The sequence below is a fragment of the Coregonus clupeaformis genome, chromosome 19, assembly GCF_020615455.1.
Source record: "Coregonus clupeaformis isolate EN_2021a chromosome 19, ASM2061545v1, whole genome shotgun sequence".
Taxonomy (NCBI): Eukaryota; Metazoa; Chordata; class Actinopteri; order Salmoniformes; family Salmonidae; genus Coregonus; species Coregonus clupeaformis.
The window spans coordinates 44,680,760-44,702,439 of record NC_059210.1 but is presented as its reverse complement, the minus strand read 5'-3'; the positions used below and the strand labels follow the sequence as shown (position 1 = coordinate 44,702,439).

General features: G+C 43.6%; 2 protein-coding genes and 1 pseudogene across 16 annotated transcripts in view; 1 reads left to right on the top strand and 2 right to left on the bottom strand.

Moving 5' to 3' along the window:
• c2cd5 (C2 calcium dependent domain containing 5) overlaps nt 1-4,116 on the bottom strand; it is an 82,733-nt gene extending 78,617 nt beyond the window's left edge. For 9 of the 12 annotated variants that reach the window (XM_041837578.2, XM_041837581.2, XM_041837584.2 and 6 more), the window contains exons 1-7: nt 3,793-4,115; nt 2,989-3,097; nt 2,763-2,849; nt 2,224-2,395; nt 946-1,041; nt 690-845; nt 320-551 (exon numbers count right to left, since the gene is read on the bottom strand). In XM_041837578.2, the coding sequence (XP_041693512.1) occupies nt 320-551; nt 690-845; nt 946-1,041; nt 2,224-2,395; nt 2,763-2,849; nt 2,989-3,078 (833 nt within the window). In that variant the 5' untranslated portion in view covers nt 3,079-3,097; nt 3,793-4,115. Of the gene's footprint in view, nt 1-319; nt 552-689; nt 846-945; nt 1,042-2,223; nt 2,396-2,762; nt 2,850-2,988; nt 3,098-3,792 lie in introns of all 12 variants that reach the window. The other 3 variants (XM_041837573.2, XM_041837575.2, XM_041837574.2) reach the window with 1 other exon arrangement.
• Nucleotides 4,117-7,679: 3,563 nt separating this feature from the next.
• tnni1c (troponin I, skeletal, slow c) lies at nt 7,680-12,464 on the top strand. Of its 4 annotated transcripts, XM_041837568.2 has the most exons (10): nt 7,680-7,767; nt 7,985-8,003; nt 8,104-8,107; nt 8,356-8,397; nt 8,557-8,562; nt 9,565-9,606; nt 9,770-9,901; nt 10,490-10,579; nt 10,762-10,944; nt 11,121-12,464. In XM_041837568.2, the coding sequence occupies exons 2-10, from the start codon at nt 7,993-7,995 to the stop codon at nt 11,217-11,219; spliced, it is 609 nt and encodes a 202-aa protein (XP_041693502.1). In that variant the 5' UTR covers nt 7,680-7,767; nt 7,985-7,992; the 3' UTR covers nt 11,220-12,464. The 4 variants fall into 4 exon arrangements, with proteins under 4 accessions (XP_041693502.1, XP_041693503.1, XP_041693505.1 ...); XM_041837569.2 differs by lacking the exon at nt 8,557-8,562; XM_041837571.2 differs by lacking the exons at nt 7,680-7,767; nt 8,104-8,107; nt 8,557-8,562.
• Nucleotides 12,465-16,689: 4,225 nt separating this feature from the next.
• On the bottom strand, nt 16,690-17,731 carry LOC123481388 (annotated as a pseudogene).
• Between the last annotated feature and the right edge of the window lie 3,949 nt (nt 17,732-21,680).

Genomic DNA, 21,680 nt, shown 5'->3' with positions numbered 1-21,680 from the left:
TATCTTTAACTCTGCATTTTTGGAAATTGACCCGTAAGTAAGCATTTCACTGTTAGTCTACACCTGTTGTCTACGAAGCATGTGACAAATACAATAATAAATACAATAAGATTATGTCAATTTGACATAAGCCCCCATTGGGAAATCTGGTCACAAATGTAGCGACAGAAATACTGAGACACACACAGGAGTCAGTCCAAAGGCAGGACACGAACACATACACACACACTCTCTCCCTTTCTTGCTCTCTCTCTCTCTCTCTCTCACACACACACACAAACACACAGGCTCCATGCTCATGCGGTCGTTCAATACTCACTCTTTGCTTTCCTTGGAGGGGGAGTTGCAGGCATTGGATGCCGGGGCGGTGTTGGGTTGTGTGGTGGTGTTGGAAGCGGTCCCAGGGATGAGTTTGTCCAGAGTGCAGGCGGTGCCGATGGCTCGGACCACCAGACCTGACTCTCCCTCCAGATCAAAGCATTGCAGGTAGCCCACCACCGCATTACCACCCATCTCCAACACCTTCAGACCTATCTTCCTCTGCAGCTCACCTACACACACACACACACGCCTCGTTAGAAGCCCTTGGCGTTCTGATGTAATATACTGTAATACTGTAATACTATAGAATAGTTATATACTGTAATATATATATACTGTAGAGAGAGTTAGATAGCTGGATTGTGTACCAGACATGAGGGAGATGAGTCGCTGGCGGGCCTCGTTAGAAGCCCTGGGTGTTCTGATGCGGTCGATCCACTGGTACTCCGGGTCCTCGTTAACCACCAGCTCCTCAACAAAGCCATGGACCAGTGCTGCGCGGTAACACCTCGGGATGGATGTTGCTAACACACAGAGACACGCATAAACACCTTATCATCATCATTCATTTCTTGTGACTAGACCTCTCTACTATAGTACATCCCCATAGGGAACCAGACTCACTGCAGAAGAACTTGACCCCACAGGAGGACTGTCTGAAGCGGTTTAGGTCGTTGAAGAGGTCCACCTTCACCAGAACATTAATCTCCCCTCTTATACCTGTAGGAGAGGACAGAATGAACAGAAACACTACTACCAGACATAAACACCACCTAACCCTAGAAACCCCAACTCTTCACTAACACGTTCCTCTCCCCTCTCAAACCAGGAAGACAGGAGCTACATCATCACTACCAGACAGACACAGTTAAATAACAGCTTTTAGTAAGGCAGTGTTTTTACAGCAGAGAGGAACAACATGCATTTACAGGCTGTTACACAGAGAACACTGTGTATTCCTTTAGAGGCCTGGCTATGTATCTGAAAAGTACCACTGTGGCCATGCACCGTTGATGGGGAAGTATATAACTTGTGCCATAGATGGGGGGGGAAGTATATAACAGACTCAGCGTATAGTGGCGTAGAAACGCAACATGTAAAGTGTTGGTCCCATGTTTCATGAGCTGAAATAAAAGATCCCAGAAATGTTCCAGACGCACAAAAAGCATATTTCTCTCAAATTTGGTTCACAAATTTGTTACATCCCTGTTAGTGAGCATTTCTCCTTTGCCAACATAATCCATCCACCTGACAGGTGTGACATATAAAGAACCTGATTAAACAGCATGATCATTACACAGGTGCACATTGTACTGGGGACAATAAAAGGCCCCTCTAAAATGTGCAGTTTTGCCACACAACACAATTCCACAGATGTCTCAAGTTTTGAGGGAGTGCGCAATTGGAATGTTGACTGCAGGAATGTCCACCAGGGCTGTTGCCAGAGAATTGAATGTTCATTGACCAACCATAATTTTTTAGAATTTGGCAGCACGTCCAACCAGCTTCACAACCGCAGACTACGTGTATGGCGTCCTGTGGGCGAGCGGTTTGCTGATGTCAACGTTGTGAACAGAGTGCCCCATGGTGGCGGTGGGGTTATGGTATAGGCAGGCTACGAACTACGAACAGCGAACACAATTGCATTTTATCGATGTCTAGTTGAATGCAGAGAGATACCGTGACGAGATCCTGAGGCCCATTGTGGGGCCCATTTTCTTTAAGGTATCTGTGACAATCAGATGTATATCTGTATTCCCAGTCATGTGAAATCCATAGATTAGGGCCTAATTTCTTTATTTAAATTGACTGATTTCCTTATATGAAGTTTAACTCAGTAAAATCTTAGAAATTACTGCATGTTGCGTTTATATTTTTGTTCAGTATCTATAAGAAACGCACCGTGTATAGTGTCGTAGATGGGGAACCATCCAGAGATGACGGTAGCAGCCTCGCTGGACAGCAGTGGGTCGATGTCAATGTAGACCTTTCCTATTGCGTCGTTGGCACTGTAAGTGTCATGGTCCAACACTGTGATCTGTAAAGGCTCATCCTGCAAATCCTCATCATCCACCTAGAGGAGGGGGGACAAAAAAGTTGGGGAAACAAGAATACAGGACTATCATGTTGACACTACAGGGTTCGCCCCAGGATTTTTTAACAAGGTGGTGCTGCGGAGTACGGCCGGCGGGATACCCGGAGGGAGGTAGAAATTTTTTTAACACATGTAACTGACATTTCCTGCAATCTAGAGCAAAAATGGCAAATAAAGTTGTTGTTTTTATATTGTGGCGCAGCCAGTCCACAAGGTGGCGCAGCGCCCCTCTTACAATCTTTGGGGAGAACCCTGCCCTAGCTTCTTTACCCTGTAATCCTATGCCATTCACAAACACCTCCCTTCAAAGAGAAATAAGTCAAGAAGTCATATCCAGACATTTTACCTCAAATTTGAACCACTCTGAGTTCCACTGTGGGTTAAGGGACTTGGGGTAGACATCTGTTTTGAAAGTTGTGTTGCCAAACTTGACCTGTAAGACACAACATCAATGAAGAACACCACAAGGCTAGTACTGCAGCACTGTAACACAGTATATGTGTTGAAAGAGTTGTAAGATTACGTTGACCTGATGTTTTTTTCAAAGTAAACTGAGAATGGACCATGCACACCTCTACGAAGGCATCAGTGAGGTCGCTGGCTCTGTCCATGACGGGTAAGTGACGTCCCGCCACAATCTTAGCTTTCAGCTTCCCCGGCATGATTCAGCTTTGTCTTCACCTGCAGATGCAAGAATTAAATGTAAATCATTTCATTACTACAATACCAACATTGTGTATTTTACCTGTATTCACCAGATCATGATAAAATATGAATTGATTAATGAGCTAACAAATCTAAGGTCACACTCCAGTTGTGGCTACTGAGTAGAAGGCTGATACTAGTCCGGCTTGGCCCTGACATGGGCACGTGGTCAGGTGACATATGTTGGTGACAGTTAAGCCATAGAGATTGACATACAGCAGGCACCAGCAAAACAACACATTCTGGCCATGTACCTAGCTAATGCACTTCCCAACAGTGGTCGCTCTACATTAATCTTATTAAATGTAACTTTACTTGTTTCACTAACATTACTGTAATATGCAAGACAAGTTAGCTAACTGGTTTATAGAACTAGGTTACTTAGATGACAGACTTAGCTGGCCAACTACTGATTCTGCTAATTAGCTAGTTAAGTAATTGAGGGCTTATTACAAAAGTCAGACAGTTAGTTAAGCTAGATGTAAGCTGGCGTTACTGCATTGCAGTTGACTGACATGCATGCATAGCTAGATAACGTTACCCCCTGTATTTCTGTGCGACTGGGTCGCCACACAACATTGACATGATGACATCTAGCTATGTTACATACAGCATAACACAACATGTATAACAAACTGGCTATGTTATTAGACGTCATTGAGTGTCCTTACCAGGACTATGTCATACGAGATAGCAGGGGAAACAGCAGCGTTTTTTCAGCCGGACTTTGTTGACAGCCCGCGCGCCAGACCTCCGCTTCTCTCCCAAACATGACGAGAGATCTTCTCTCAAAGGCCCGGTAAATGTGGCTAATATTTACTCTAACGACGCTATATGTCCATTTACTGCTTTAAAAAAGCTACGCTAATTCATATTTCAAATACTATACACTATACACACACACATTGCGGTTAGCATCCCGGGCCAACTCAACGAATGGAAAATGCTAGGTAGCGCTGTGTTCTCTTCCGGTGGAAAGGTGGTCAGCAAATCTTGATCGCGAGATGTAAAACTGTAACACCGGCTTCAACAATCACTGTGGTATTTTTCTCATACTTAGCCCAACTGACCACAAGATGGCGCTATTATTCCTTTTAAATCGTTTGTAATCTTACCTCACACTTCACTGTGGCCAGCCAGCAATACACTCGTGTCCCCAATGGACCGGCTCGTACATAAAACATCCTCCATTCAGGCTGCACAGGTGTCCGTTTCCTCCTTAACTCGATTTAATGGCTTGTTGGTGAGAAAAAACGGGGGAAAGAAGCATACTGTCTTAATAAAACAAAATTTTCAACCACCATGCTAGGGTGGCTTGCTGATGTTGCCAACCATGTTCAACCAGCGGTAAACAACAGACTCAAGAGGGGTGCAACATCCAGAAGTTGTCTGAAAATGGTGGTTGGAAATTGTGTTTTGTTAATAAGGGTGTAAACATGTTTTTTTCATCGACGAGTTGAGGAAATCGACGCCTTTGCACCCTGAATGGAGGATGTTTTAAGTACCAGCCGGTCCATGGGGGACAGGAGTGTATTACCTGCTGGCCACATTGGTCAGACGACGTAAAAGGGAATAATAGCGCCATCTTGCGGCCGGTTGGGCTGTCCCATAATGTCAACATGAGGTGAAGTTTGTACAGTAGTAATATGACAGTAGATGTAATATGCACTCAAATAGAAACATATGCATTAGATTTTGCCATATCTCTTATGCCCTTCAAAATTATCCACAATTAGGGAGAGATAGTGTTGTGAATGTGTGCATGTGTGTGTGGCTGTAAGTGTGCAGGTGTGGACGTGTTTAATTATACTTGTGGGGACCAGAAGTCCCCACAAAAATAGTAAACAAACAACAATTTAACCAACTGGGGACATTTTGTTAGTCCCCACAAGGTCAAATGATATTTCTAGGGGGTTTAGAATCAGTTTTAGGGTTAGAATTAGGGTTAGGGTTAGGAGCTAGGGTTAGTTTTAGGGTTAGTGTTAGGGTTAGGAGCTAGGGTTAGGTTTAGGGTTAAGGTTAGATTTTAGGGTTAAGGTTAAGGTTAGGTTTTGGGTAAGGGTTAGTATTAGGTTTAGGGTTAGGGAAAATAGGATTTTGAATGGGACTGAATTGTGTGTCCCCACAAGGTTAGTTATACAAGACCGTGTGTGTGCCCGTCCTGTTTAATAGGTAGATTTGTCTGAATTAAACCATAAAGCCTTGTTCTTGACACCTGGTTAGTTTGTCCCCGGGGGTGTGTGGGGGGATAGGCTGGTATTTTAATCTCTGAGCACACAGATATCCATAGCATCCTTGGAACCTATTTCCCCCTCCATGCCAAAGACCCGATGGCCGCTATCAAGGTTACATGGCAGGCTGAGTGGCCAAGCTCATTTCCATTTCAGTCTCTCCTTCCCCTCCTAACCCCCACTCCTAGGACTGGATGGCGTTTAGGATACAGAGAATCCCACTAGATTTCCCCCTGTAACACTTGGGTTTCGAAACCGGTCACCCTCCGGTTGGGATTGGATAGGATGAAATTGGGGGAATTGTCTTAGACACACAGTACTGCTGTATACAAAAATAGACACTGGTCATTACACACTTAACATAATATATACATTGCACATTACCCTTGTCATACACATTGTACACATCTCATATAGCCACATAATACATTTTGCACATTTTCCTTACATTCTGTTAGTGGCGTACTAATGTAACATAGCAGGCCTGAGCGGCGTTTCTTTTGTTCTGGTACTGACGAGAAAATAAAAACTATCAGGGGAGGTTATCTTCTGCCCTGTTCAACCAATCCAATAAATGTGGAGGAGGAGTTAAGATGGAGAGTTGCCTTGTTAATGTCCAAAAAGAGAAAGTCGCATCACAGGCTCTCTTACCATTGCCCCTGAAAACCGGAGGCATCTGAATGTTTCCGACCCCGCTGAGGGTGATGGCGTACTAACACAGCTCAGCTTGACATATTGTTGTTTAGGTATTTAATAGACATGGGAATGAAGCTTACATATAGGGACCCGTATGAACTAACCTGTGCTATGTTGGCATTGTGGACAACCGTAGGCGCGTGTGGTCACCGACAGATTTGGGGTCAAACACCATCTCCTTTGTTTTCTTTACATTAAGGATGAGATGGTGATCATCACACCACTTGACAAACCTTTGAATCTCTGACCTGTACACAGTAGTATCATCATCTTTTTACAATAGACCAAGAATGGCGGTATCATCTGAAAACGATACAATGTAATTATCAACATGACTGCTGGTGCATTCATTTGTGTACAGTATGAATAAGATGGGAGACCTCACACAACCCTGTGGGGCCCCAGTGCTAATGTCTCTAGACTCAGAGAGGGTTGCATTAACTCTAACCCGCTGAGTCTGGCCAGTCAGGAATGAGTGGTACCACCTAATGGTGTAGGGGTTCATGCCCATCTGCTTCAACTGGCCCTCATGTTGCAGACCCTTTGTGGCCACATTATGATAGTGTCAGAGTAGTCATTAATGACGGTTTCAAGGCACAGACGCATGCAAGACAAGCTGTTAGTCTAAGCACTGGAGATTGGGCAGGGCTAGATTGGGGCTGGGGAGGGGGCTGGGGCTGGGCTGTGACTGGGTTATTTTGGGCTGGGATACAGGGCTATGAGAGAAGGCTGGGTTCGGTTGGGGTACAGGGCAATGAGAGCACTGAGGCTGGGTATAGCGCAGGGCTGTGGTGAGTCTGTCACCTGTGAATGATCAATGGTGTGGCAGTGGCTGGGTGGGAGACAGATGGAGGAACGGGCAGCAGCATTGTGTTGAGGACAGAGATAGCAGCAGAAAGGTTACTGAATAAATAGAACACAGTGGAACATCTGCTGTTGCCTAAACATAACATACCCCAGGCTCTTACAGTAGACTATGGGAGAATCTCAATTGCATACTCCTTGCGTCCTCTCTCCTCGCCTCCTTCTCAAAGGCTTTCTCATCCAATGGGTTTTGAGAAGGAGGCGAGTAGAGAAGAGAGAGGACGCGAGGAGTATGCAATTGAGATTCTCCCTATATTTACGAAAAAAAAGGTGCTATCTAGAACATAAAAGGGTTCTTCGGCTGTCCCCATAAGATAACCATTTTTGGTTCCAGGTAGAACCCTTTTGGGTTCCATGTAGGACCCTTTCCACAGAGGGTTCTACATGGAACCCAAAAGAGTTCTACGTGGAACCAAAAAGGGTTCTCCCTGAAACCAAAAAGGGTTCTCCTATGGGGACAGGCAAATAACCCTTTTGGAACCTTTTTTCTAAGAGTGTACCTCTCTCCATCTCTATCTCTCACACACATACACTCACTCACTCACCCAAACAGCACGTCTCGATCACACCAGATCATTACAGTAACTTCACTGAATACAATTATAGAGCTGTGTATTGTGTGCTATGGGAATCTGTAACATGAGTTAACAGGCTGAGATTTCCAGTTGATCCCGCGTGATGGACTGATTGATTTACAGCAGTGTCACCGGGTCACAGGAGGGATGGCATGCTTCACACAGGCAGCCAATGCCATTGTTTGGTGTGTGTGTGTGTGTACTATATATACCAACCGATGCCTACATGCTTGCATAAAAGCCTTCAGTCCAAAAGAGAGCACCTAACAGTGCAAAACAGGTAGGAGAACATCAGTAGAGGATTTAGTAATTATTATCAATCAAGCAGTCTTATTATTGAGTTGGAAAATGAATTGTACTGATTGGTGGCTAGTTAACGTTAATTTATCATACTCATACCATGAGGGGTTTATGCCTCAACTGTAGTTTTTCAGGGATGTCTCTTTCTGACTATATGTCTCTGATACTAAACAGACTGCTCTCTCTCTCTCTCAAAGGTTCAACAATGGCTGATGAGTAAGTATTGCTTTTTAGAATGTTGTCACATAGGCAGTGTTTATTCAGTCCTAAATAGCTCATTTGTCATATTGAAATGAATGTTTTGTTCAGAAGTGAGTGATGTCCATGCATTCATATGTCTGTCTGTCTGTCTGTGTATCTGTCTGTCTGTCTGTGTGGGTTGGTGGCTTTCTGTCTCTCCCTCCTTAAACTCTAAATGGCCATTGCAGTGATGTAAGTTTTTCGTTAACTCTTTTGAAGTAAATCAAAATTAAATGTTTTGATATGTGTGTGTACTGACTGTGTGTGTGTGTGTGTGTGTGTGTGTGTGTGTGTGTGTGTGTGTGTGTGTGTGTGTGTGTGTTCTCAGAATGCCCCCATGCCCATGGCTCCGAAGGTCGAACACACCAAGGTAGATCTAATGTAATAATTGTCCATCTGTTACAATGGAAATGTGTCTGGAACTCTGCTCCCAACACAACACACAAAGCGCTCCCAACACATCTACAGGTGTTATCAATATCAATGTTAACTCTCCTCTCTTGTTTTACCTCTCTTGTTTTATTTTCAGGGAAAGGTATGACAGGTGTGGGTAGGACTGAGTGGGGTATGCCAGTCATAGAGAGTTTGGCTAATTTTAGAGCTGGATGCCATCTTGCTGCCTCTGAACATTCTATTAATCCAGTCTTAACAAGTATTTGCATTATAATTTTTGCAGTTCAGTTAGCTAGCTTTGTGTAGTTAACATAATAAAATAATATGTGAACTGCTAGGCCACTATTGCCCAGGAGGAAGCAAAATGGCTGCTGTTGAATTATGCTTTTTGGTTGAAACCGCTATGGCCAATCTCTCTATGTTTATGGCTCTGGGATAGACCTGTGTGGGGTAGGGCAGTAGGAATGTGTGGGGTAAGGCCATTGCTCTCAAATATAATGCGTACCGGAACCTACATATAGAGTACCGGCACCCAAAATGAGTACTGGCACCTATTTCAGTCCACCTCAAGCACTGGGTAGGACTGTAGGAATGTGTGGGGTAGGGTTGTGTGGGGTAGGGTTTTGAGGGGTAGGGTTGAGTGGGGTAAAAATGCATGGGGTAGGGTTTTGTGGGTTAAGTCCGTGTGGGTAAGGATTATTGGGGTAGGGTTGTGTGGGGTAGGGTTGTGTGGGATAGAGTTATGTGGGTTAGGGTTGTATATACAGTATTACACTCTTAGAAAAAAAGGTGCTATTTCGAACGGAAAATGGTTATTCGGCTGTCCCCATAGGAGAACCCTTTGAAGAACCCCTTTTGGTTCCAGGTAGAACCCCTTTGGGTTCCATGTAGAACCCTTTCCACGCCGGGTTCTACATGGAACCCAAAAGAGTTCTACCTTGAACCGAAAAAAGTTTGACCTGGAACCAAAAAGGCAGGTCTATTTAAGGAGCAATACCACATATTCCAACTGTTTTGAAAACAAGCAAACTTCTACACTGGCTTCATATAGATGTGGGCCAAATCTAGGACCTTGGAACAGAATGTCACACCCACAACTATTAAACACTATTGTTTAAATTGAATTGATTTGTTTTATTTTCAGCCCAAGTCCAAGATCTCATCCTCCCGCAAGGTGTCACTGAAGGTAACACATGCAAGCATGGACGCACACACACGCACACGCACGCACACACACACACACAAAAGCACCATCTCCTCCACACCGTCAAGCTGCCCATAACAGCTGACACAGAGTAACAGACACACACACCACCTCTCTCCGACCTCCGTTCGTCTACCCCCACCAGACCCTCCTGTTGTCACGTGCATTGGAGGAGCTGGAGGCAGAGAAACAAGCCAGAGAGGAGGAGAAGGTTCGCTACCTGGGGGAGCAGCTCCCGCCCCTGCAGGTGTCTGGCCTGTCCTTGGAGGAGCTGCAGGTGAGTGACAGACACTACAACACATCTGGGAGGAGCATGAAGAACTACAGACTACAGAGGTACTTTACCATTAGAAATAAGGGCTACCTTCCGAGTGGCTCAGCGGTCTAAGGCACTGCATTGCAGAGCTTGAGGCGTCGCTACAGACCCGGGTTTGATTCCAGGCTGTCTCATAGCCGGCCGTGACCGGGAGACCCATGAGGTGGCGCACAATTGGCCTAGCGTCGTCCGGGTTAGGGGAGGGTTTGGCCGGCCGGGACTTCCTTGTCCCATCGCGACCCAACGACTCCTTGTGGCGGGCCGGATACCTGCAAGCTGACTTCGGTCGCCAGCTGGTGCGGCTGACTTCCGGGTTAAGCGAGCAGTGTGTCAAGAAGCAGTGCGGCTTGGCAGGGTCGTGTTTCGGAGGACGCATGGCTCTCGACCTTCGCCTCTCCCTAGTCTGTAGGGGAGTGGCAGCGATGGGACAAGACTGTAACTACCAATTGGATATCACGAAATTGGGGAGAAAAAAGGTGTAGAAGTACCACAAAAAATTTAACATAAAATAAGGGCTAAATGTATACTGTGTGTGTGTGTGTGTTGTAGAAACTGTGTAAGCAGCTCCATGCCAGGATTGACCAAGTGGATGAGGAGCGCTACGACTGTGAGGCCAAAGTCTACAAGAACGGCAAAGACGTATGAAACCACTTAACATTTTAAGACACCTACAGTACTACACACATTCACACTTATTTAAACAAACATCAATCATCCATCATGTAATTGATCATCATCATTTTATTAGTTTAATGTCAGGGACCATGTACAACAAATATTGTACCAGATCTGAAATCATCTGATCCCTCTCCCCACTGCAGATCCATGAGTTGAAGCTGAAGGTGATGGACATGGGGGGTAAGTTTAAGAAGCCAGCTCTGAGGAAGGTCAGAGTGTCAGCAGAAGAGATGATGAGAGCACTGCTGGGCACCAAACACAAAGAACACATGGACCTCCGATCCAACCTCAAGTCTGTCAAGAAAGAGGACATCAAACAGGAAAAGGTGAGCAAATTAACCTACAGACAGACAGACAGACATATAGGCAGACATAGAATACAGACACAGACAAGCAAAACTGGGATCTAACAATAAGCTAGCTGATTAATTGATTCTGGCCAGCTAGGACTGGTTTGATGCGGTTATTTCTGGTCTGATGTGGTCTTGTTTGCCCCCGGCAGGAGGGAAACCTGGAAGTGGGAGACTGGAGGAAGAACGTGGAGGCCATGTCTGGCATGGAGGGCAGGAAGAAGATGTTCGATGCTGGCGGTGGCCAATAAGAAGGTTCCTCACGACATGGGGGCGGGGACACTGACTTCCATGACACTGAGAAGTAAAAAAATGTAGGAGAGAGAAGAGAGGAAAGAGAGTGGAGATAGTGGGAGGGACTGGGAAAACCCCTGTGTCTCTGACTGAACTAAACTAAAGGTGCACAACTCAGGTCCTAAACCAGGGCTTTTAGACACCACACGTCACACTTCTGAGTCTCTATGTCAACGGTATTGCTGCTGTAGAGTTCATGTTGCCTGCTGCAGATTAGAGCATCAAATCACTACTGTATTTAGTCTAACCAATGTTTTCTCAAGTAGTATCTTTTTTTTTATCAAGTTAAGTTTAAGGAATGTGAATATACTAAACTGCCCAATGTTATTGTTATTTGTAAAAAGTCATAAACTTGTAAATAGTAATTGTGTTCTATTTGACTTAGCCTACACATACTGACTTGTCTGTAGTATCATAGCCAAATGAAATTACATAACCCAAAAACAGATTAAATATCACTGTAATTCAAAAACCGAAGATTGTATGTATGAATGTTTGACAGCCAGTTGCACAACATGCTATAGCACCACTATTATAGACTACTGTACATAATGAGGTGTTTTACTATATTATCAACATAGTAGATTTACACCTGTGGTATCTCATGAGTCAACAAAACAATTAGATGCTTAATGTTCTATTTTATGAATTGACTATTTCAATATAACTTTGACACAGTGATGAAGGTACTCTGCATATACCACCACGCAGACAGCTGACAGCATATATCAGTGTGTGGAATGGGATGACCTTGTCCCCAGACATCCTGACAGTAAAAAGGCAGAGGCAGCGTGTTAACCTCTGACCCAGGATATACTTAGCATCTGTTCCTTCCAAGAATTCATTCCACTCTGACAATAAACAATAAACGCCTCACAGACACATCACAGGCGACCTAAAGTATGACATCACTGAACGACCTCGGAGTGACAGGTGAAAGTTGAGATTGAGGGATGGAATCAGAAACACCTCAGGCATGCATTAAACTGAGGCCACCAGAGGTGGAACACAGGTGTGTGTGTGTGTGTGTGTATGTGTCTGTGCGTGTTGGCTCGCTCGCTCTTTTTGTGTGTATATGTACAGATTTAAAAAAAATACTTGCTCACTCAGAATACTTTTTTTGCACATTTGTGCAACCAAACTTCAAACAAACGTATTATAACATAATGTTGGATTAAAAAGTAGGAACATCAAACTGTAAACTCTCTCTTTATTTATTGCTAAGATGAAAGTAGACCCATTCAGCTGCTCTGACTGAGTGTGTATTGTCGCATTCAGCTGCTCTGACTGAGTGTATATTGTCGCATTCAGCTGCTCTGACTGAGTGTATATTGTCGCATTCAGCTGCTCTGACTGAGTGTATATTGTCGCATTCAGCTGCTCTGACTGAGTGTGTATTGTCGCATTCAGCTGCTCTGACTGAGTGTATATTGTCGCATTCAGTGTAGTTTTAGACTATTTAGACTATTTACTAGTTCGATATCAGCAATATTTCACAATAAAGAGTTTATGCATTGGCACAACAATACAAATCTTTGCACAAAAACAAGAAAAGCCTTGTTCAATAACAACTAATTCACCACAATCTACTGATCTAAAGTGCTAAACTCATTATGTACAGAAGCAGTGGCCAGGTATATGTTTTATTTGATTCAGTGTAGTTTTACACATACTGTGGGGAGAACAAGCATTTGATACACTGCCGATTTTGCAGGTTTTCCTACTTACAAAGCATGTAGAGGTCTGTCATTTTTATCATAGGTACACTTCAACTGTGAGAGACGGAATCTAAAACAAAAATCCAGAAAATCACATTGTATGATTTTTAAGTAATTAATTTGTATTTTATTGCATGACATAAGTATTTGATCACCTACCAACCAGTAAGAATTCCGGCTCTCACAGACCTGTTAGTTTTTCTTTAAGAAGCCCTCCTGTTCTCCACTCATTACCTGTAATAACTGCACCTGTTTGAACTCGTTACCTGTATAAAAGACCCCTGTCCACACACTCAATCAAACAGACTCCAACCTCTCCACAATGGCCAAGACCAGAGAGCTGTGTAAGGACATCAGGGATAAAATTGTAGACCTGCACAAGGCTGGGATGGGCTACAGGACAATAGGCAAGCAGCTTGGTGAGAAGGCAACTACTGTTGGCGCAATTATTAGAAAATGGAAGAAGTTCAAGATGACGGTCAATCACCCTCGGTCTGGGGCTCCATGCAAGATCTCACCTCGTGGGGCATCAATGATCATGAGGAAGGTGAGGGATCAGCCCAGAACTACACGGCAGGACCTGGTCAATGACCTGAAGAGAGCTGGGACCACAGTCTCAAAGAAAACCATTAGTAACACACTACGCCGTCATCGATTAAAATCCTGCAGGGCACGCAAGGTCCCCCTGCTCAAGCCAGCGCATGTCCAGGCCCATCTGAAGTTTGCCAATGACCATCTGGATGATCCAGAGGAGGAATGGGAGAAGGTCATGTGGTCTGATGAGACAAAAATATAGTTTTTTAGTCTAAACTCCACTCGCCGTGTTTGGAGGAAGAAGAAGGCTGAGTACAACCCCAAGAACACCATCCCTACTGTGAAGCATGGAGGTGGAAACATCATTCTTTGGGGATGCTTTTCTGCAAAGGGGACAGGACGACTGCACCGTATTGAGGGGAGGATGGATGGGACCATGTATCGCGAGATCTTGGCCAACAACCTCCTTTCCTCAGTAAGAGCATTGAAGATGGGTCGTGGCTGGGTCTTCCAGCATGACAACGACCGGAAACACACAGCCAGGGCAACTAAGGAGTGGCTCCGTAAGAAGCATCTCAAGGTCCTGGAGTGGCCTAGCCAGTCTCCAGACCTGAACCCAATAGAACATCTTTGGAGGGAGCTGAAAGTCCGTATTGCCCAGCGACAGCCCCGAAACCTGAAGGATCTGGAGAAGGTCTGTATGGAGGAGTGGGCCAAAATCCCTGCTGCAGTGTGTGCAAACCTGGTCAAGACCTACAGGAAATGTATGATCTCTGTAATTGCAAACAAAGGTTTCTGTACCAAATATTAAGTTCTGCTTTTCTGATGTATCAAATACTTATGTCATGCAATAAAATGCAGATTAATTACTTAAAAATCATACAATGTGATTTTCTGGATCAAAAATTACAGACCTCTACATGCTTTGTAAGTAGGAAAACCTGCAAAATCGGCAGTGTATCAAATACTTGTTCTCCCCACTGTATCTGAAGTGTACAGGACAGTTCCATACAAGTTAACATTAGCATTTTCTTTACTTGTGAATTCCATTACTTTTAGTGGCTACTCAATACTCTTTTAGCAGGAAATAATTCATATGAAATACACAAGCATATTAATTAAACATAAAAATGAGTAGCTAGCTAACATTGTAGAAAATATTCATCAGTTAGGTCAGTCAGTGTCTCTCTGAGCCTGTGTTGGAGGCACAGGTGAGCAACCTCTCCAGCCACACTCTGCAGCTCCATGTTCCTGTCTGCAGGACGCAGCATGGCCCTCAGGCTGGCCCAGAACCCCCTGCACTTCTGCTCCTCCACCGGCCACTCCTGGTAGTTCTGCTGCTGCTGCAGGAGTCATGCAGTGCTGTTCCATCTAGTTTGGCAGATGAAAAACACCTGCAGAGGGAGGGCCAGTCCTCTAGTAACGTTTTGTCGAAACTGGTCACAAACCAGTACAAATCACAGTCCCAGGTAAAAGGGTTGTTTCCTGCTTTGCGTTTCCTCAGATTGGGCAGTCCTATGAATGACTCTTGGTGGAAGGAGTTGATGTTGTTGTGGTCCAGGTGTAGCTCTTCCAAGGATGGTAAGTAAAGGTTTTGAGGCATTCTGGTAATTTTGTTTGAACTCAGAGACCGCTCAGGTTCATCAGAGGCAGGAATACATTGTGAATGAGACTCTATCCCTGTCTGTGATAAGTTAAGACTTCTTTACCTAAATAGTGTTTGAGGTGAGAGGGTCAAGAAGGCTTCTCCTTTAACTCAATTCTGTCTGGGCTTAAGTCCAGTAACTCTAGACACTTCATCTGATGGGTGTGGTTGGTGATAGCATAGAGTTTCCTAAACCAGTTTTTTCTCAGGATGAGTTATCTGAGCCCTGGGAATATAGGGTTGTGTTCACACTCAAAATTCCACAACCCTTCGGTCTGTAGGACCTGGTTAGAGGTCCAACACCTGCAGGTTTGGCAGGCCTGAAATCAGACCGCAGAGCATGAAGTTCATAGCCGTCCCTGAGATCCTCAGCTTTACCAGACCTGAGATCAGACTACGATTGATATATGTAGATATATACAGTACCAGTCAATGGTTTGGACACACCTACTCATTCAAGGGTTTTTCTTTATTTTTTACTATTTTCTACATTGTAGGATAATAGTGAAGACATCAAAACTATGAAATAACACATATGGAATCATGTAGTAACCAAAAAAGTGTTAAACAAATCAAAATATATTTTATATGAGATTCTTCAAAGTAGCCACCCTTTGCCTTGATGACAGATTTGCATACTCTTAGCATTCTCTCAACCAGCTTCATGAGGTAGTCACCTGGAATGCATTTCAATTAACAGGTGTGCCTTGTTAAAAGTTAATTTGTGGAATTTCTTTCCTTCTTAATGCTTTTGAGCCAATCAGTTGTGTTGTGACAAGTTAGGGGTGGTATACAGAAGATAGCCCTATTTGCTAAAAGACCAAAACCATATTATGGCTCAAATAAGCAAAGAGAAATGACAGTCCATCATTACCTTAAGACATGAAGGTCAGTCAATCCGGAAAATGTCGAGAACTTTGAAAATGTCTTCAAGTGCAGTCGCAAAAACCATCAAGCGCTATGATGAAACTGGCTCTCATGAGGACCACCACAGGAAAGGAAGGCCCAGAGTTACCTCTGCTGCAGAGGATAAGTTCATTAGAGTTACCAGCCTCAGAAATTGCAGCCCAAATAAATGCTTCACAGAGTTCAAGTAACAGACACATCTCAACATCAACTGTTCAGAGGAGACTGCGTGAATCAGGCCTTAATGGTCGAGTTGCTGCAAAGAAACCACTACTAAAGGACACCAATAAGAAGAAGAGATTTGCTTGGGCCAAGAAACACGAGCAATGGACATTAGACCGGTGGCTATGAAGAACCTAAAATCTAAAATATCTTGATTTGTTTAACACTTTTTTGGGCACTACATGATTCCATATGTGTTATTTCATAGTTTTGATGTCTTCACTATTATTCTACAATGTAGAAAATAGTAAAAAATAAAGTAAAACCATTGCATGAGTAGGTGTGTCCAAACTTTTGACTGGTACTGTATATTTGGTATACACCATAACCGTTGTATAGGTTGTCCAATGTGAGGTATCTTACAGTACTAGTTCTGTTGAACCCTTGGATGCTGTTGATCTGGATCCCCTCTGGAGTGTCTTGTGAGTAGTTTAAGTCTCAACTGAAGATTGGATGCCGCTGATGAGCGCCATTGTTGCAAAAGAGCTTGATATTTTGAAGTCTCTGAAGGTGAGTTCTCTCAGGTTACTGATGTTTCTCAGTTCCTCTAATGGATCCACAGAGAGGTTGCAGAGGTTTGGGTTCACTATGGTCATGTTCACAATGGTGGGTGTGTGAATATCTTGCAGGATGTCCTGCAGTGCTCTGGGTGTTTTACAGAAGGACATGTTGAGAGTCAGCTCTTGCAGTGATGACAGTTGAGATAAAGAACCAGGCTGGTATTGGTCCATCTCGGCCCCAGAGCTCAGCTGCAGTGTCTTTAGGGGGACTGATTGTAGAGAAGAGAAATCAGCTTAGTTAGAGACGTGGCCCCTCGACTTCCTAGATATAGGGAGGAGAGGCTCTGAAGGCTTCCATAGCTGAGGCCCAGGCTGTACGACTGGTAGAGGTTCTCTAACAGGTCCAGGATCCTGAGGGCAGGCAGGGACCCCAGATCAGGGACAGTGACCAGGCCATTGGAGGACAGGTCTAACATCTGCATCCTGGGGTTGCGGTGGAAGGTGTGAGCTGGGATGGAGGCCAAGCGGCTGTGGCAGAGGCTGATGATACAGAGTGCAGGCAGGCTGAGCAGGTCTCCACTCTATATGGAGGAAATGCTGTTGAAGGAGAGATCCAGAGAGTGTGTGTCTGCTGGCAGGGAAGAGGGTACCTGGGAGAGGTTGTGGTGGGAGAGATCCGTGCTGTCTCTGGTGATGCAACACTGCACCACAGGCTCCCTGGGAGCTCCACATGACCATTCATCCACAGCCAGCAACAGCAGTAGAGCCAGGAGAGGAGTGGAGGAGCAGCCTTCCATCCTGACCACGCACCTCTCTGAGCCCACTCACGTGTCTCTCCTGGCTTTATACTGTCATGCCACCACACCTCACCATCTGGACAGGTTAAAACCTCTTAGTCCCCTGTTTAGGGGCCCTGCGTGGTTCTGGTACCGGTTCAGACCGACATTTCCACTTATAGATTTGTGGACGACATTGTATATCGAAATGGCTTGCATTGAGCGATAGCCCTGATTCCCACGAACACAGTAGTATATATTTTTTAAAATCTGAAACCACTTGAAGCTGGGATGTCCCTCCTAGTGGTTTCTAGATATCGATTTATAGCCATTCATTTAAAATAATTCATAGATTTGGGTGTGCAAAGCTCTTGGAGAGACTTACCCAGAAAAACTCACAGCTGTAATTGCTGCCAAAGATGATTCTAACATGTATTGATTCAGGGGTGTGAATACTTATGTAAATGAATATATTTCAGTATTTCATTTTAAATACATTTGCAAAAATGTCTAAAAACATGTTTTCACTTTGTCATTATGGGGTGTTGTGTGTGTTTTTATTTTATCCATTTTTAATGCAGGTTGTAACAATAAAATGTGGAATAAATCAAGGGGTATGAATACTTTCTGAAGGCACTGTATATCAAGGCCTTTATGTACCAAAGTGTTTGGGAATTATGCAATCTTTTCATTCAGACCAACTTTTGTTGTTTCTCTGACTGACTAACTAAGAGATTTAAATATCATGGCTGACTCAGATGGATATCTTAGTGGGACAGGATGCTTTGTGGGTTTTAACTGATAAGAGAGAGACTCCGTGCTAGATTATGAGTGCTACTAGTGCTGCTTTACCATACTATCCCATCTCTCTCTGTTTCATGGTTTTGAACTTTTTACGGTTTTGGTGCCAGTCCTTCTTTCTCAGGGATAGTTGTACTACTCCACTGCCTTAATTAATCTGAAGAATAAAATGTCCATGATAAAGTTGTTTGTGTGCCGTTCACATTCCACTGATATAGCTACAGTAGTATTATCTCCATGCAGATATTCATATGACTGATTTAAGATGGAGCAAGCCACATATGTAAAGATTAAGACTCAAGGATACTTTTTAGTTAATGAATATTCCTTAACATAATTGAGGACCATAAGTGATCCGCCCTATAGAGAAATTATCAAGAATAATTGGTCATCGGACAAATCAGTCTGAAAGAAACAGTGTGGTGTACTTGCTTAAATCAGTCAGTCAGTGTCCCTGAGCTTGCGTGTTTGAGGTAAAGTTTAGCGACCTCTCCAGCTATCCTCTGCAGCTCCATGTTCCTGTCAGAACACCCTGCACTTCTGCCGGCCACTCCAGGTAGGTCTGCTGCTGCAGGAGCGTCCGCAAGAACTTCTTGGGCAGGGAATCGGTGGGGATGGGCTCCAGTAAAACAAACACCAGCGAGTCCTGCTGTGCACACAGGGCTTGGTGCTGCGCGAAGAACAACTCGTAGTTACACCACACGCTCCGCACAAAGTTCTGACACATCACAGAGTATTATCTGCATGGACATAATACTACTGTAGCTAAAGTAAGGGAATGTGAACGCAACACAAATTGTACAATATTTTCCCCTTATTCTATTCAAAATTCTTCAAGCTCTGTCAAATTAGTTGTTGATAATTGCTAGACAGCCATTTAAGCCTTTCCATAGATTTAAGCCGATTTAAGTCAAAAGTGTAACTAGGCCACTCAGGAACATTCAATGTCGACTTGGTAAGCAACTCCAGTGTTTATTTGGCCTTGTGTTTTAGGTTATTGTCTGTTTTATTATTGAATTTGTCTCCCAGTGTCTGTTGGAAAGCAGACTGAACCAGGTTTTCCTCTAGGATTTTGCCTATGCTTAGCTCTACTCCCTAGTCCTTGCCGATGACAAGCATACCCATAACATGATGTAGCCACCACCATGCTTGAAAATATGAAGAGTGGTACTCAGTGATGTGTTGTATTTGCCCCAAATATAATGCTTTGTATTCAGGACATAAAGTTCATTTCTTTGCCACATTTCTTGCAGTTTTACTTTAGTGCCTTATTGCAAACAGGATGCATTTTTATTCTGTACAGGCTTCCTTCTTTTCACTCTGTCATTTAGGTTAGTATTGTAGAGTAACTACAATGTTGTTGATCCATCCTCAGTTCTCTTATCACAGCCATTAAACTCTGAAACTGTTTTAAAGTCACCATTGGCCTCAAGGTGAAATCCCTGAGCGGTTTCCTTCCTCTCCGGCAACTCAGTTAGGAAGGTTGCCTGTATATATGTAGTCACTAGGTGTATTGATACACCATCCAAAGTGTCATTAATAACTTCACCATGCTCAAAGGGATATTCAATGTAAGCTTTTTTTTTTTTTACACCCATCTACCAGTAGGTACCCTTCTTTGAGAGGCATTGGAAAACCTTCCTGGTCTTTGTGGTTAAATCTGTGTTTGAAATTCACTGCTCGACTGAGGGACCTTACAGATAATTGTATGTGTGGGGTACAGAGATGAGGTAGTCATTAAAAAATAATGTTAAACACTATTATTGCACAGAGTCCATCCGACTTATCATGTGAATTTTTACTCCTGAACTTATTTAGGCTTCACATAACAAAGAGGGTTGAATACCTATTGGCTCAAGACATGTTTATTTTTGTTTTAGGGGATTATGACAAGTGATATCTTAATTATTGTAAGAAATGTATGATGCTCATTTGCCTGCTTCTCTACTCTTTTGTTAGAAAACCATTACAGAGCTCCCAAGACTGGAATGTACAACACAACAGAAAGGGAGAGAGTAGACACTAGAAAGAAGGTAGAAACAGCTGCCATGAGTCTGACTTCAGTAACAAAAAGGTCAGATATATATATACACAATGTCTTGTGATACTCCCAATCACATTGTGAAATGGAACACAAAATGTAGCATTTTTAAAGGGGCAGCGCAGTCAAAAACATGATTTTCCAGTTTTATTTTCACACAAAGGTCAAAATAACACTCTGAAATTGTGAAAATTATGATACTTTTTGTGTAAGAGCAGTTTGAAAGAAAATGCCTGGAATTTCAGCCTGTTCAGGTGGGAATGGCGCTTTTGGCCCAGATCCTGACATCACAATCTGATCAGATTATTCTGACCAATGACCAGTCATATTTTATTTGCATATGTATCCTCCTACTTTTAAGAGGTAAGCGGGGTAGGCTCTAGAGTCTAGATGATCCAATTCGCCAATTAGGGTTGTTTATGTAAATACAGCGGCTTGCAAAAGTATTCATCCACCCTTGGCATTTTTCCTATTTTGTTGCCTTACAACCTGGAATTAAAATTGAGTTTTTTGGGGGTTTGTATCATTTGATTTAGACAACATGCCTACCACTTTGAAGATGCAAAATATTTTTTGGTGTTAAACATACAAGAAATAAGACAAAAAAACAGAAAATTTGAGCATGCATAACTATTCACCCCCCAAAGTCAATAATTTGTAGAGCCACCTTTTGCAGCAATTACAGCTGCAAGTCTCTTGGGGTATGTCTCTATAAGCTTGGCACATCTAGCCACTGGGATTTTTGCCCATTCTTCAAGGCAAAACTGCTCCAGCTCCTTCAAGTTGGATGGGTTCTGCTGGTGTACAGCAATCTTTAAGTCATACCACAGATTCTCAATTGGATTGAGGTCTGGGCTTTGACTAGGCCATTCCATTACATTTAAATGTTTCCCCTTAAACCACTCAAGTGTTGTTTTAGCAGTATGCTTAGGGTCATTGTCCTGCTGGAAGGTCAACCGCCGTCCCATCTCAAATCTCTGGAAGACTGAAACAGGTTGCCCTCTAGAATTTCCCTGTATTTAGCGCCATCCATCATTCCTTAAATTCTGACCAGTTTCCCAGTCCCTACCGATGAAAAACACAGCATGATGCTGCCACCACCATGCTTCACTGTGGGGATGGTGTTCTCGGGGTGATGAGAGGTGTTGGGTTTGCGCCAGACATAGCGTTTTCCTTGATGGCCAAAAACCTCAATTTTAGACTCATCTGACCAGAGTACCTTCTTTCATATGTTTGGGGAGTCTCCCACAATTGCCTTTTGGCGAACACCAAACG

What these genes read in the sequence shown, in the direction of transcription:
- tnni1c (XM_041837568.2), top strand. An exon ending in CCCGCAAGGTGTCACTGAAG is followed by an intron (nt 9,607 to 9,769) that starts GTAACACATGCA and finishes TACCCCCACCAG; the next exon opens with ACCCTCCTGTTGTCACGTGC. An exon ending in TGTCCTTGGAGGAGCTGCAG is followed by an intron (nt 9,902 to 10,489) that starts GTGAGTGACAGA and finishes TGTGTGTTGTAG; the next exon opens with AAACTGTGTAAGCAGCTCCA.